Below are 16,186 nucleotides of genomic sequence, written 5' to 3'. Positions count from 1 at the left end.
TACTCCGTGCCAAGCACTTGTCTTAATCACTTTCCAAGCACTTTATTTAATTCTCAAAACACCACCACTCTGAGTTAGAGACTATTCATGGTTCCCATTTTACATAAAGTAACACTGGGGCTCCGGTAGGTCGGGAGGAGCTCGTGGTCACACCTGCATCCCTCTAGCCGCCAAGAACACCGCCTGCAGCTGTCGGCTCAAGAGCCCGGCCCGTTCCCGGCAGTCTTTACCACCCCAAACCGCAGTGTCACGCTGGAGCAGCGTTTTCAAGGGTGAAAGCAAAAGAACAAGAAGAAAGGAAGAGAAGAAAACCATCGCGATAAGCTCCAGAAAGGAGGGCGCAGAGATACTTCCTGGTCAGCGTTACTCAGCACTTTGTGGGGTTTGCTGGGCTGGAGGGCGGGAGCATAGCGGGCCTTTTCGAGGAATCCACCCCTGCCTAAGCGGGCCCTTCACAAACCCAGGGGCGTTTGGTTAAGGCCGGCTGACCCCTTCCCAGGTGGCCCTGTGGCTCTGGGGGTGGCCGTCCGCGTCCCCGCCTGCCCACCCCCTCGTGCACAGTGTGCGCGTCCCGTAAGCCGCTCGGCCGCCCCAACAGATCCCGGGTCCCAGCTGGGACGGGGTCGGGCGGGCGGAGCCACCGGCTTTGAGTCCTGGGCACTCCCTGGGGCCCCGCCCAGCGCCCGCGCCGGCCCCGCCCCCGGGGAGGCCCCGCCCCTAGCGGACGTCCCGACGGTTCCGGGAGGCGGGGCCTGGCCTGGGCGCCTAGGCGGGCGCGGGAGGCCCGAGCGGGCGCGCCCCCGCAACACGCACGCCGCGCGCGCCCGACCGCCCCGCCCCAGTTGCTATAAAGGGAAGGCGGGCTGAGCCCTTTGCGAGCTCTGTCCGGCGTTTACGATCCGCCTTCATCGGTCTGTACAGTCGCTTGTCAGACCCCAGCTGCCAAGATGGTGAAGCAGATCGAGAGCAAGGTACGCGCTTCCCGGGGAAGGCCAGGACGCGACGCGCAGCCTCCGTAGCCAGGGAGGGCGAGGGCGGGAGGTGGGCAGGCGCCCCTCCGCAGCCTGGGGGAAGGGGACGCGACGGTCCGGCCTGAGACTGCGGGAAGCCCGGGCCTGGGCGCGCCCGAGGCGGCCGAGCACGCCCCGGAGGAAGGGAGGAGAGGGGCGAGGGCGCTCTGGATGGCGTGCTCCGGGTGCCCCCCGCTGCCTGTGTCTGGTGCGCCAGGCGTCCCCCCACGGCGCCTCCTGCACCCCCGTGGTCGGAAAGCCCCTGTTGGTTGAAGGGATGAAGTCTGCCCTTGGCCCCGGTCCGTCTCTGGATACGGGCCGGGCAAAGAGATGGAGGGCCCCTTGAAGGAGGCGCGGGGTTGCGGGCCGCCACTCCCTCCCCAGTGGGCAGCGTGATCACCCACGTTGGGCGGGCAGCGTGAGCTCCCCTGGGAGCGTATCCGGGCCGAAGACCCCGGGCGCCGCCGTCGCTGCCCGGCCCCAGATTTGGCGAGTGCTGTCTCCACGCCAGGGGGCGGCTCCGGTCTGGAGCCCCCCTCGCAAGTACGAGTCCGGCCTCTAGGCCCGAGGGGCCCAGGTGGCCGCAAGGAAGTGAGGCCGGGGCCGCGCCCTCGGGACTCCTCCTCTTGCGGCGCTGGGCGTGTTTCCGGCAGCCCTGGCTTTGGAATGACTCAGTCCCCAAGACTGGGCCCAGGGGCCTCCTCTGCCCTGCCCATCCGTGATTCACCCACGGTCGGGGGTTTTCGCTGCAGCCAGGAGTGCCCCCGAGGCGGGCGCGCCAGGTGGTGGTTCTGCCCTATTAGGAATGTCCAGGATAGTGTTCCATCATCGAGAGTTATTGCGAGCCTAATGCCCTGCTGCTCAGGAAACTGAGCCTGACATAGCGTCTGGTTGGTATGCCGTAGCCACTCAAGAAGTGTTTGTTAAATGCAGTCAAAAAAGTGAGTGGGAGAACATTGATGTTGCTCGAACAGTGGAAAACCCCTCCAAAGCGTTTACCCTGCGGTACCTCCCATCCCAAGCCCTCGCCCGCCTTGAATGTCTGGACCTCAGAGGTGCTGGGGTGGCTTCGAAAATGGAAGTTTCTCTGTAATGGTCCCTTTTTGTTACTTTTATAATCAGGAAACGTATATGGTCCTTGTAGAAATTTTGGCGAGAGACAGATCTCCTGTTTCCTAGAAACACCTGCAAAGTAGTTGAGATTATTTTATGTATCCTGTTTTCTGAGCCTCTCCCTACCCGTCCCCCACCCCGCCCCCCCAAGTTTAGCCTGAGCCCTTTTCAGGTAGTTAGAAGCTTTTGTAATCGTTTGAGTATCTGAACACATTGCTGGACATTCAGGCAGTTTTTAGGGTCTCCAGTGCAGCGATTGGGTCAAGGGACATGAACCTTTTATTTCAGGTTTGTAAATGCCCAAACCACATAGGACAGTGCTTTTACTCCACCCCCATCAACAGTGACATTTCCCCCCTAACTTTGACCAAATCATTAATAAGAAAAATGGTCTTGTATCTTATTTTAGTGATGCTGAACTTTTCCCTATATATATGTTGATTGATTATAGTTCATTATCTGCTTGTCCTTAATTTTTTTTTTCCTAATGGCATCCTTTTTATTATTATTGTGTGAACTTTTAGATTAAAATTAGCAGCCCTCTCATTTGTTGGGAAGGTCATTGAGTTTTGTTCCTCCTATTTTTATTCAGTACCTACTGACTGACAAATATCAGTTCACGGGTTGTTCTCCAGGGTCTGGCCGTGTCATCAGTATAACCTAAGAGGTGAGAACCCATTAAAAGAGTAGGACTTTGAGTGGCTCATAGTAGTTGTCTCAGAATCCCCATACACTACAAACAAAATCGATTGATTCCTAGAACACACCTTTCAGTCTTTCCCCATTTTAGCCGTCATAGTTATGGCACCCTCATAATGAGGCACCCCTCATTAATGAGGTGAGAACCCATTAAAAGAGTAGGACTTTGAGTGGCTCATAGTAGTTGTCTCAGAATCCCCATACACTACAAACAAAATCGATTGATTCCTAGAACACACCTTTCAGTCTTTCCCCATTTTAGCTGTCATAGTTATGGCACCCTCATAATGAGGCACCCCTCATTAATGGGAGATGTGTACAAAGGTGACTGGAGATTGGTTACACAAGAAAGGACTACAGCCTGGGGCCTAAAGACCCTGATAATCAGTTGACCTTCAAAATTATGACCCAGAGGCATTAATCAAAAGTTAAAGTCATTTGAATGTTACTAGTAAATATTGAACACACCTTAGATTTCCATCCTGATGGGCTACAGTTGGTGCCATTGGCCATCCAAGACCTCTCTTTCTGAAGTGTGATAGTTTAGAATCACTGGGATCTATTTTAGATATAAGTGGACTGTAAATGTGTGATGAGAAAGAAATCAACCCAGTTGTGTGTTGTTTTTTAAGAATAGCAGCGGCCATTTATTGAACGCCTACCTTCTATACATAAGCGTTCATGCTTGTTAATTACCTTCAGAATGGGTATGTTTAGGAAAAGAAATCCTAGAATCTGTTCTTATCTACCCCAAATATATTGTTTTGTTTTCTGAGTATTTATGTCCGTGATGGGGAGCTTTATTTATCCTCATAGTTAATTTCTGGGAGTTAGACCTTGTGAGATAATCTTGAATCGTTTTCCAATTGATGTCTCTTTAAGACCAACTTAAGTATCAGGAGAAGAGAATTTGTTGTGACCTCTACACATACCTGGCTCTGTAACTCTTCAGTTAAGCCAAAAGTTATTGTTGCATGGCTTTTTTTTTTTTTTTTTTTTTTTTTTTTTCAGAATTTTACGTAGTTTTGCTAGAATTTGATTCAGCAAATCAAAAGGTTTGAGGGAACCTTTGACAGTGTTTGAATAATATTTTGTGTTGAAAGTAATCTCAGGTATTTACTGGGAGCCAACCATGTTCACAAAACAGTGCATTCATCTGATTGGACGTTATCATTCATTGACTTTTTTCCTGTCTAACCTGGTTCTTGCAGTAGAATGGCTAGTTTGACCTTTTAAAAAATCATGTTAGTGAAGGCTTTGCATTAAATTCATCTGGAAAACATGGTGATGGTTTGGAAAAATGATTTCTATAATTCTAACTTGTTCTCTCTCCCTATCCCCTCACACACACCTAATATCTCCCCACACCCTGAAGGTGGGGTGAGAGTTTGTACCTGAATAGCTGAAAAGGTTATAGAAGTCATGACATGGGAATGCCACTTGTGAATTGCTTCACCAAAAAACAGGAGTTGGAAATTAGAAATATAGAAAAGTAACTGTCCTGCAGAGGAATTCACTTTAGATTTTTTTTTTTTTAATGGTATTTACTTTCCTTTAGTGGATCAGATCTGATACGATTCTTAGCTTTCAAGGGAGGGGAACGTTAGTTTTTCATTAAACCAATGTGACCAGCATTTTTCCCTTGAAGAAAACCTAGACTTCAGATACAGACGTTTATGTTTTGGTTTCTCTTTGTTGCCCCAGTTTCGGTAAGCACTGATTAAATTGTGATTAAAAAGCAGCCCCTTGTTAACTCCAAGGTTAGGTTCCTAGGGTTACAATATCAAAACCATTGGCAAATGACTCAGGGAGATGGGTGGTAAGGGATTTCTTGATCATGTCTCACTGCTGGAATTTTATTTGACATTTCTAATGCAAAAAAACATTTAAGGAAACTTCTTTGCGTGAAGAACTAAAACTATTATTTGGTCACCAGTAAGAGCAGAGTTTTGAGATAAAGGGCAGACATCAACCATAAGCAGTATGATCTCATCTCTGGAAACTCCACTAAAGGGAGTATAAGGAAATATGCCTAATGTCAACAGTGACTGCCTGAGTGTAAACGTTTGGAGGAGGTTTATTTTCCTTGATATTTTTTCCTTGATTTTTTGGTTTTAAAGCTTTTGACATGTTCCACTATAGACCATTTTAATTAATAAAGTAATAGCTTTTAAGTTGATTTATCTGAGAGAGCACGAGTGGGGAAAGGGCAGGAAGAGAGTGAGAGAGAATCCCAAGCAGGCTCTGTGCTGTCAGCACAGAGCCCAATAACTGTGAAATCATGACCTGAGCTGAGATCAAGAGTCAGACACTTAACTGACTGAAGCACCCAGGGGCCCCAATAAAGTATTAGCTTTTGACATTGCAAAATTCTGTGCCTTTGTGACTTATTCAATTGAAATGACCCTCTGAGTTGATATTCATTTAGTGAATGTTTACCATTGACCTTGATTTGATGTGGAAATGTAATACAAATGTCTTTATTTTAATTTGCTCAGTTGAATATAGATAAACTATATACATCATACTTGTTTCGTCTTATCAACTCTGTAGGATTTTTTTCAGTTTGTTTGGTTCATTTTAGCTTCTTAGATTTTTAAAAAGCAGTACCTTTGGGGCGCCTGGGTGGCGCAGTCGGTTAGGCGTCCGACTTCAGCCAGGTCACGATCTCGCGGTCCGTGAGTTCGAGCCCCGCGTCGGGCTCTGGGCTGATGGCTCAGAGCCTGGAGCCTGTTTCCGATTCTGTGTCTCCCTCTCTCTCTGCCCCTCCCCCGTTCATGCTCTGTCTCTCTCTGTCCCAAAAATAAATAAACGTTAAAAAAAAAAATAAAAAAAAAATAAAATAAAATAAAAAGCAGTACCTTTGAATTGTTCTTTGTATCACATTCTATCAAGTTTGATCAGGGCTTTGGGAAATAAAGGAAGCTGTTTAACCTATGCGTTTCTTTTTTTTCTCCTTAGTATGCTTTTCAGGAAGCCTTGAACAGTGCAGGGGAAAAACTTGTAGTAGTTGATTTCTCTGCCACGTGGTGTGGACCTTGCAAAATGATCAAGCCCTTCTTTCATGTGAGTATGAAATCAGTTCTGTTTTATAAGAGATTCTGTTTCGAGTGGGTGGTCACAAAGCCAGGAAAGGACAGTGTTTGTTGTTGTTGTTGAACCTTTGGTATAGAAGCAATAGTGTAACAACTTCAGTAATTGCTTTTGACACATGTGTAGCCCAGTGAAGACAACTGTCAGAACTGTCTTAAATGGTTTTTGCTTTTCTTGGAGTTGAAACCCAGGCCCTGTTTGAAATTCAGGCCTCAGAGCTTGACGTGTCAAATTCTTTTATACTAGGAGAATCTGATTCAGAGAAACTGTATGTCCTTGGTGCTTACCTGGTCTCTAGTCTGAATCTTTAGATCTTTAATTAGTAGTTTCTACTTTTATCATGGTTTCTATTTAAGAAGCTTGAGTATAGTGACTGCCATTACCCAGTTCTGAATCTTTCTGGATTTTTTTAAATTTTCCAGTCCCTCTCTGAGAAGTATTCCAACGTGGTGTTCCTCGAAGTAGACGTGGATGACTGTCAGGTACGTGACTGGAAATCTGGAATACTACTGAGCTTTTCACATTGGCCTTTTCCTTGGAACTGGAAGGGCTTGTTTTCATACATGTCAAATAATACCGGGACTACAGCCCTCGCTAAAAAAAAGTCGTGCCAATTATGAGCTTAATCCTAGCTCTCAGGAGCTTTGTACATCATATCATAAAATAAGCATAAAAACAGATGGTTGAGGCTGCTCTACCTTACTGCTCACCTTTCTAAAAGTTGAGACGCTCATTAAATCGAAATTGAGTTTGATTATAACTAAATCCATAGACTGGAAAATTGAGAGACCGCTCTTAAGATTCTTTGTGAACTAGTGACATGAGAAAGTGTAGTCACAATCATCTTGCTTGATTTTAATCAATTAGAAAGCCCAAATGTTTGAAAGAACAGACACCAAGGTGCTTGATAGAGAGCCAAGTGTAATTTAGGGGAAATTAACTTTACAAATACTTGTTTAGCATTCTGTGTTAGCGTTACATTAGCATTACAAATACTTGTTCAGCCCAGGTCTGTTCCAGATGCCTTTCTGCTATCCATCCCCATTTTACAGATGAGGATAAACACAGAGGAGTGATCCATGGAGTTACAGTTCGTGGCAGAGTCAGGATTTAAGATGCGGTACTGTAGAGGAGGCTCTGCTGTAGGGTGGGTGCAGATCGAGTTCCTGGCACATGACTTGCCTCGTAACTGGCCAGCCCACTGAACTAGGAGTGTGCCTGTTCGTGTTCAAGAACAGCACCTGGGAGTTCTTTACAGATACATGCACATTTTTCCCTTAGCCCCAGTGGGGCGGGAGGGCGTAGGGTATGATACGGCAGTAAGGGTGCTCACGCGGGTTCCAGGCCTGGCTGCAGGACTTCTCCTTTACGCCAGCCTCTCTTCTCCCTTCAGCTCTGGTTCTTCTCTGTGCCCGGATCTTGACACCTGCCCCATCAACCTCCAAGTGTGGCTTTTTCATTGAGTAAACCTGGAATGTTTAGTAAAGGTCCTGAAAGGTTTATAAAAACAAGTATGTGGCAGTACTTTCCAAACCTGTAAGCACCTGTCGACACCAAATCGCTTTTTCTAAGCCCCTTTTCTCATTCTACACTCCTCCCTTTACTGGTGAGGTCCTCTCTATCTACCTGGCTCATCCTTCTCTTTCATACCTAACAAACTCTTAGTCATATGCTTCACATCTTCTCCAGGAACCTTTCTCCACTTACCCCCTTTTATACCTGGACTAAGTTAGTTCCCTTTCCTCTGTGTCTCCATGATGTCCTCTGCCCCTCCTTTCCCCTTGCGTTTATGGTAGTGGATTGCGGAGGACCCCGTATTTAGGTGGCCTGCCTTATTTTCCAGCTCCATCCTTTGCCAGCTGTGCCTGTTTGAGCCTCTGGAAAATGGCCGTGTTTATCCAACATCACAAAGTAGGAGCTGTCAGGATTCCATGACACAATACATAGAAGGTGCTGAGAACAGTGCCTGGCACACGTTCGGTGAATCTTAGCTGGTGGTGTATTCTTTTGTCTGTCCTTTTCCATTAGTGCCTATAAGTTTCTTGGGATGAGAGACCCTGTCTTATTTACTTGGCTGTGGTAAAGCGTAGTGGGTGTAGAATGCATTTATTAAATGATGACGACATTATTGTTCTGATGTGTCGCAGAGTTTTAACAAAATGACAGTAGATAGCATGTGCTTGGGAAAAAAATTCTAGCTCCCGATCTAAACCTAATTTACAGACTTATTTTTTTTATATGATCACTGTAGGCATGTGAAAATGGCAGCTGGAAGGGACTAGAGAAATTTCTGACTGGTACTATGGCCCTATCAGATAGCAAGCGACTCTCCAAAGTTTTTATGTGAGAGGAAGAACCTGCTAGGTGCTGTGCCCGAGTTAGGTCACTTAATCCTCATGAGAGCTCTGATGACAGTTGCCTGCATAGAGCAGGTGATGGGGCAACAGCACAAGAGGAGGGCTAGGTCAGTTGAAGCAGAGCCTGCCAGGGTGGACTCTCTGCACCTTGCTGGACCGAGGACAGGTGCTCTCCCTGCCTGAGTCCAAAACCTCGGGGAAGGAGATGTGCAAAGCAGTCAAGGACTCTATGTGAGAGAACTCCTCCTTCTGTCTGGTTAGAGTACACACCCTGAACGTTTCTAGACCTTGGAGTGACCCTCTCACACGCTGGGGACTTTTCACTTTGCCTCCATATTCTAAAGATTGAGCACCGTACAGGATTTTTCTTTGACTACTTGTGTGGTACTATTACCGTTACCATCTAAATAGCCTTCTCGATCTGTTAGGGAGTAAGAACCCGTTGGTCACGTACACATAATAACTGCTGTCAGCGCCTGCTCACCTGGCCATTCTGAATTACCCTCCTTGCCAGTTCTGTCAAAAAGCAGTTCATTAAACAATCAGCCAGTTCTTCCTCGGGGAATTTCCAAGTCACAGGAGTAGATCCTCCAGTTGCTTTGCAGCTCTAGGTGAAAGCATCCCCTCATTCCGATTGTAAAATCGAGACAAGGGATAAAAAGTACATCAGTCACATTTCTCCGTATTAGATTCTATCATTAATGGGTGAAATTATTAATGACTGAACTAGTTTAAATTTTTGTGCAGATAATTCCTGCTGAATTTCAGACTTAGGGTACTTTGTACTGTCTTTGGCATAAGCAACATACAGTTTTAATAGATAGAAGACTCTGTAAGCACTTGGGCAGGAAGAAGTTAGCTTTTAGGGGTAATAGATTCAAACAGACCATCAGGAGGTGTGGACACACCATGTGGCCCTCAAAATCATTTTGAGGGGTACCAGCCCTTTTGAAAATGCTGGACTCTACTCCTAACTCTGTACAGGGTAGGATACTTATTTTGTGAATTAAAACAAGAAACAAAGTAATTTAGACCCGATGGTTGTGCAGCCTTTTAGAACTGCCGTATGTTGCCGTTTTGATTAGAACAGCCAGGAAGGACTTCGTAGAAATGACAAAAGCAGGTTTGAAGTTACTTTGGCTGTATGGAATTCTAAGCTGAAAACCAATGAAACTAAATTTAATAAGAGAAAAAGTAGTCTTATTACACTTACTGATAAAGACGTATACAAATCTGAGATTGGGCAAAACCAGAGGGATGGAGAACAGATTGGGGTAGGGGAGGACTTGAGTATCAAGGAGCTGCTGAGGAGATTGTAGGTGAGCAAGGGAACCGTCTTGATTTATCTTGATTTTGATGTTACCTGACTACGCATTTGTCAGAACTCCCAGAACTTAAACACCCCGTAAAAACTGAATTTTGCTTTATGTAATCTTTTTTAAATTCCAGATTGTTTACAAAAAATAGGTGTTGGGGGGGTGTCATTAGGGGGTGGACTAGTTAAGTGAGGCATGTGATAAACTTAGGATCGAGAATGTTTAAGGCTTCAAATGTAACTAAATTTTTAAGTATGAATACCTTTCAAGTCACTATAGGAATAGGCAAATTAGTCCATAGAGCAAGTAGTAGAAAGAAATACTAATTTTAGAGAGTAGAGATCAAATGCTAGTTATGAACTAAAACTTGACTGAAGTCCATAAAAGATATTAATAGATGGGCGTACTATGTTCCTAGATAGTGACTCAGTGTTATTAAAATGGAGTACTCCCAAGTTGGTCTGATTAGATCTCAGTGTGCCATTCTGAAAAAATACAGTCGGGAAAGTATTTTTAAAAAACAAACTAATTGGGAGAGAAGTTGTGGGAAATGAGAAAGGAAAAGCCCCATAAAAATACAGTGTATTAGCTGCCCTTATTAAAACAATGTAGTCTTGTAATGTAGGTAGGTATACACATGGAACAGATTAGACAGTTCAAAAAAAAAAAATAGGATCAAGTCTATTTAAACATGTATTAATCATTAACAGTTTGGAGTTAAGATGTTGCATTTCTACCTCCATTAAAATTTGTTTTCTAATGTTTATTTTTGAGAAAGTGCAAGTGGGGGAGGGGCAGAGAGAGAAGGAGACACAGAATCCGAGGCAGGTTCCGGGCTCTGAGTTGTTGGCACAGTTGTCGAACCCATGAACCGTGAGATCATGACCTGAGCTGAAGCCAGATGCTCAACTGACTGAGCCACCCAGGCGCCCCTAACCTAGAAGACATTCAAACAAAAATCCTAGTAAGTACTGAACATATTTCCAGAAATGATGGAGCTGTTAAGCACATTGATGGCCCTGGCTTTCATAATCTCAAGAACAGAACTGTTTTTACTCTTGTCACTGAGGAAATGGGCCTGGAAAAATTCAGTCACAGACCTGAAGTCTGTTTAATGCTAAAGCTCGCACTTTTAATGAATGGGGTAGAGAAGGGCTGATGGATTTGATCAAGTGAAGTCAGACTAGGTGGCAAAAATCATGATAAATACTGAAATTGATATGTACTGAAGTACCTCCCAATATGAATGTGTGTCTAGAGCTTTGAAAAGGAGCATGTTTGGGGTGCCTGGGTGGCTCAGTTGGTTAAGTGTCCACCTCTTAATCTCAGCTCAGGTCTTGATCTCAGAGTTGTGAGTCCAAGCCCCACATTGGCTCTGCACTGGGCTTGAAGCCTCTTCAAAAGCATGTTCTTTGTCTTAGCAGTTCTACCTCCAGGGGTGGTGATTGACCCAGGATGTAGATATTTGCATAGGAAGATGCAAGTGTTTAAGCAAAAATCAAAGCCTTTTACTTATTGACCAGTGGACTAGTTCCAGTGATGATACCTCCATACAGCGACTGCTATTAGGCCATAAAAAATGATTGTGTACTTTTTCACGGGGAAAAGTCCACTGTATGTATACATTATACTGAGTATACAGGTGTGTTACCGTGCACGCAGCATAGGTTTTATAAAGAAAAGCATTTAGGTACACTAGTGAGATGTTTATGGTGGCTAGTACAGATTAGGACTGGTTTCCTTCTTCCAATTTTTTGCCTTGAATGTAGGTTATACTTCTATAAAATGAAAATGATCTTCCTAGGCCCATCAGTCTCACTTTAAGGTTTTTGCCCTGAGATGTGTCTGAGGATTTATTCACAAGGATGTGCAGAAATTGGAAATAACAAAGCCTCACTTTTGGGAATCAAGGCGACCTAGGATTCCATACCATAAACAAAACAAAACAAAACCACCTTCACACCTAATGAAAGCAAATTCTAAATGCTTTACATGGTAAAGTTTTAGTTAAAGATGTGAGTGCAATTTTTAAAATTCAAAAAATACATCTTGTTCATCTTATTTTGAGAGGAGCAAGAATTCTAAACAGGCTTGAGCTCATAAACCATGAGATGGTGACCTGAGCCCAAATCAAGCGTCAGACATTTAATGGACTGAGCCATGCAGATGCCCCAGGATTTTTTAAAGGCTATCACAGAGCCTTGGCACCACTTCTGAGTATTCGTCTATTTTCCAGTTTGGGGATTTAGTTTTTTATAAGTCCCTTCTTTAATGAGTCTCTTATTGAGAGAGTCCCAAGCAGGCTCTGCACTGTCAGCACAGAGCCCAACTTGGGGCTTGATCCCATCAACCATGAGATCATGACTTGACCCAGAATCGAGAATGGAAGCTTGACCTACTGAGCCACTCAGGTGCCCCAGGATTTATTTTATTGTAAATTCAGCAGTTGTACCAACGCAGGAACGCTGGTCTCTGGCTAGTTGAGGCAGAAGACATCCAGAATCCTGAGAACATCGATTAGACTGTCACATCCATTGAATGAGACGAGACCCTGTATTTTCTGCTGATAAAGCTTTCTCAGCAGAAAGTTATGACAACTGGCCAGCCCTGTTTTACCTGCCTTTGTGTGTGATGCAGCTCACTCCCCTGGTGAGTTTCTAATTAGAAGTGGAGGGGGTGGGGGGGCAGTGCACCTGGATGGCTCAGTAGGTTGAGCGTCCAAGTTGAACATCCAGCTCTGGCTCAGGCCATGATCTCGTGGTTCCTGAGTTTGAGCCCCACATCAGGCTCACTGTTACCAGTGAAGAGCCTGCTTTGGATCCTCGGTCCCCCTCTCTCTGCCTCCACTTGTGCACCACTTGTGCTCTCTCAAAAGGTAAATAAAACATTAAGAAAGGAAAAATAAGTGGGGAAGAGGGTGGCTTATCCTTTCCAGGCTGCTGCCCTTCGACCATGAATATAACACAAACACCCTTTTACTTTGAGCCTTTTGCCAACTGCCTGGATGAAAGGCGGTGTCCAACCGATGGCTTCCGTGTGTGTAAGAGAGGGAAGGGGCTATACCAAACAGCTGCTCTCCCCAGTGCTGTGAGGGATGAGCCCAGTGTTCCCAGATACTCCAGTGTGGGAGGGATCTGCTAGTGGGCAGCCAATGCAAAGATTTGTTCTTAAGCTCTTGCATGAGCCAAGCAGTGTATCTGGATCAGATTCAGCCCCTCAGATGACCAGTTTTCAGTCTTTTGCCTAAGTCAGCCCCCCAGCCTAACTTACCATCTTCTGATTTTCTGAGTACTCCTCCAGAACCTTGACATGGGCAGTTCATAGTCTTCCTGTCAACTCTTCACCACGTTTTCAATCTTGGATGCTCTTGCTACAAGGGAATTATTGGAATTTTATGTGGTGGTCTTATCGCATGTTCTTAGTAGTTTCCCTAGGCGTTCAGAACCTGTTAGCCATTTTTACTCCAGTCATTTCTGTCCTTGTGCCTCTGTGTTAGCCAGCATTTAGAGGAAGAGTCCAGGATATCCAAAAGGAACTCTGACAGTATTATCCACTACCCTTCCTGTCCAGGCTACCAACAATGCAAATTTATAAAGCTGTAAAACCACACTTTTCTTTCCAGTCTCAGAGGAAGAGGTCAAATTAATAAGCTGGCATACTGCCATTACCAGTGGCTCAGAGAGATCACTCCGTTTTTATAGTCCTGTGCCCTCCCAAATTGTATTATTAGATGCCTTTCTTTCCTCTGTAAACTGTTTGGTTTCTGAAATCTGGTTCTCCAGAGTTCAGCCTCCTTGGTTGCTGTCCTTCACTGCTTTTTGCTCCTTAGCCGCTGTGTGGTTCTACATTTCTTTCCCAAGCCTCTTGAGGACCATGCTGATATTTTCAATCCCTAATGGATCTTTTCACCTGAACGCTTGTCAAAACCCAACCATTTCCTGAGGCATTTCCCTCCAAACCCTGTGTGAAAAAGGTATGGTGGGGGTAGGGGGGTGTTAGAGGTTCTCATTTAGTGTTCCTGTAACAGAATTAAGGGATGCTTGATAATCCAGGGACCTCTGTTTCTTGATATGCAGCCAAGTTTGAGAATCTACAAGTCAATGTTTAATTAAAAGCAGAAAAAAACCAGTGTGGAACTTTGCCTTTGGGTATAGGACTTTGTTCTTGAACAATTCTTGGGCAAGTGAATTGTTGTTCCTCTTGCTAACGCTGGGTTTTAGTCTTTATGACCTTCATGTATGGACTCTATTCCCATAATAAAGACTCGGAAAACTAGGAGCAAAGAAGGCAAGTGCTAATTCTGAGGAATAGTTAAGATTAAAATCCTGAGTATACATATGTACAGCAGAATCTGTTACTGCTTCTTTATACTTGAACTAGCCGAGATAGAATTGGATTAAACAGCTCACTGGGTCACTGTATATATCTGAGGCCAGTAGCATCCTGCTTATTGGTGGCCCTCAAAGAGGGGAGTACATGTTAATTTTCATTGAGACTATAACGAGTTTGGGTTTTGTGCTGCCATTACATTCATTCTGTCGTTCTTCATATGCTTACATGAGGTGTATAACGGGGGGGGGGGGGGGGCCAGGGGGGAACATCTGGGATTACTTAGGCCAGAGCTTAATACTCAGTCTTGTTTTCATCCTCTCCCCGCCCCACACAGGATGTTGCTTCAGAGTGTGAAGTCAAATGCATGCCAACCTTCCAGTTTTTTAAAAAGGGACAGAAGGTAGGTACATTTGACCTTAAATCCAGCTGGACAATAGGAGAACACGGTGTAAATTAAGACCCTGAAGGGACTTATTCCTTCACATTGGGAATCCTGTCCCCATTGTCTACTTTAAGAATATTTAAATAGGTTATTCTTCAGTGATTTCAGTACATACTGGGACATCTAATTGAAAATTGATCTTTGTTAGAAGATCCACCATGATTCGTGCTTCATATTTATAAAGTACATTTATCTTTGAGAGAGATTTGGGTAAGAAATTGTACCTCAGCCTTCAGGGCTCTTATTCCCCCCTCTTAGTTTGTGTTTGTTTCTTAACTTAAAATGTATGTATCTCTGGATAACGACCAGTCTTTCAAGTAAGATGATACTCCCGCTCCCTCTGCTCTCCCCCTCCTTTCCCCATTCTGTGATAGCTTAGTCACAAAACAAGGTTACGATGCTACATTTAACTGCAATTCAATATTCTCTTAACAGGTGGGTGAATTTTCTGGAGCTAATAAGGAAAAACTTGAAGCTACCATCAATGAATTAATCTAATTATGTTTTCTGAAAACATAACCAGCCATTGGCTCTTGAAAACTTGTAATTTTTTTTATCTACAAAAAAGGAAAGATCAAGTGTGAAGACTATATACCCAACTGCCATCTGATTATAAGTGACAATAAAATATTAATTCTACCCTTTTTAAAACTGTCTGGTGTCTTTGAATAGCTTTCAAATAGGTGAAATGTGGCCATTAGGTGATAACTTCTTAGTGACCTTGGTGGCCATTGATTTTTTGTTTTTTAAGGGACAGCAGAAGAGGCACCTGAAGTTTATTTATTTTGAGAGCAAGTGAGCACAGGCGAGGGGCAGAAAGAGAGGGAGACAGAATCCTAAGCAGGCTCCTCACTGTCGGCACAGAGCCCGACATGGGGCTCAAACCTGGGAACTGTGAGATCATGACCTGAGCCAAAATCAAGAGTTGCACACTCAACTGAGTCACCCAAGATGCCCTAGGCTATTGATTAAGGTTAAAAATCTTGTTGGCGGCAATGCAGGTAATAGAGTGCTATGTTAAAATTGTTTGACTCCTATGAACAGAGAAAATCTTATTCTCTTTTCTAGCAGGCACATCCCCTCTGACTGATCCTCGTGACCAAAATTGAGGTCCATCCAGGAAGGAATTTCTCTGGTTTTGAGATTCCTGTCTCGAAAGTTACAGTGAGCTGCTGTTTTGCTAGTGGTAACTGAGTCATGTTCTATCAGTTAGCAGAACTTCGTGGTTGCCTCACAAGGGAGTTCTGCAAACATTTCCATGGGAACTTTGATTCCCTCAAAGTATCTTAAGAGACTGGTTTTATAGGCCTGATAGGCATACCTACCTAAGTGGTAAAGAGTGTTGAAGTCATTAGTCTTTAATGAAAGGCAAGAACATTAAGGGTTTCATAGATGAGTGCTACAGAATAGAGAGCCTAGTGGTCAGCCTGTGACAAAAGACACAATAGTATACAATGGAGAGAAGATGGTCTCTGATCGATGGTAGTGGGAAAATTGGGCAGCTACATGCCAGAGATGAAACTGGACCACTTTCTTACACCATATACAAACCTAAGTGGACTAAAGACCCGACTGTGGGAAACTCGAAAGTATAAAATGCCCTAGTACTCTGACATCAGCCCTAGCCACATTTTTCTAATGCATCTCCTCAGGCAGGAAAAAGAAAAGCAAAAATGAACTTGGGACTACCCCAAACCAAAAAGCTTTTGCACAGAAAAGGAAACCATCAACAAAAGGCAATAACCTGAATGGGGGAAGATAACTGCAAATGACCTACCCGATAGGGAGTTGATCTAAAGAACTACAACTCAACACCAAAGTAAT

The 16,186-nt window shown here is 44.4% G+C and overlaps 1 protein-coding gene and 1 long non-coding RNA gene across 2 annotated transcripts; one reads left to right on the top strand and one right to left on the bottom strand.

Moving 5' to 3' along the window:
• The first annotated feature begins 802 nt into the window (after nt 1-802).
• TXN (thioredoxin) lies at nt 803-15,013 on the top strand. Its single transcript, XM_045467743.1, has 5 exons — nt 803-971; nt 5,784-5,888; nt 6,338-6,397; nt 14,255-14,320; nt 14,798-15,013. The coding sequence occupies exons 1-5, from the start codon at nt 948-950 to the stop codon at nt 14,858-14,860; spliced, it is 318 nt and encodes a 105-aa protein (XP_045323699.1). The 5' UTR covers nt 803-947; the 3' UTR covers nt 14,861-15,013.
• LOC123592560 lies at nt 4,328-5,788 on the bottom strand. The gene is made up of 2 exons (XR_006709832.1): nt 5,684-5,788; nt 4,328-5,432 (listed from the first exon to the last, which is right to left on the bottom strand). It is a non-coding gene; the product is annotated as an uncharacterized LOC123592560 (long non-coding RNA).
• Nucleotides 15,014-16,186: the final 1,173 nt, after the last annotated feature.

Source organism: Leopardus geoffroyi, chromosome D4 (genome assembly GCF_018350155.1).
Source record: "Leopardus geoffroyi isolate Oge1 chromosome D4, O.geoffroyi_Oge1_pat1.0, whole genome shotgun sequence".
NCBI lineage: Eukaryota > Metazoa > Chordata > Mammalia > Carnivora > Felidae > Leopardus > Leopardus geoffroyi.
The sequence above is the reverse complement of the archived record's forward strand: the minus strand, read 5'-3'. Positions and strand labels throughout refer to the sequence as shown.

Bases quoted from the DNA above. Each gene is read 5' to 3' on its own strand.
- TXN (XM_045467743.1), top strand. From the start codon at position 948: ATGGTGAAGCAGATCGAGAGCAAG. The intron at 972-5,783 runs GTACGCGCTTCC...TTTTCTCCTTAG, and splicing joins TGAAGCAGATCGAGAGCAAG to TATGCTTTTCAGGAAGCCTT. The intron at 6,398-14,254 runs GTACGTGACTGG...CGCCCCACACAG, and splicing joins TAGACGTGGATGACTGTCAG to GATGTTGCTTCAGAGTGTGA.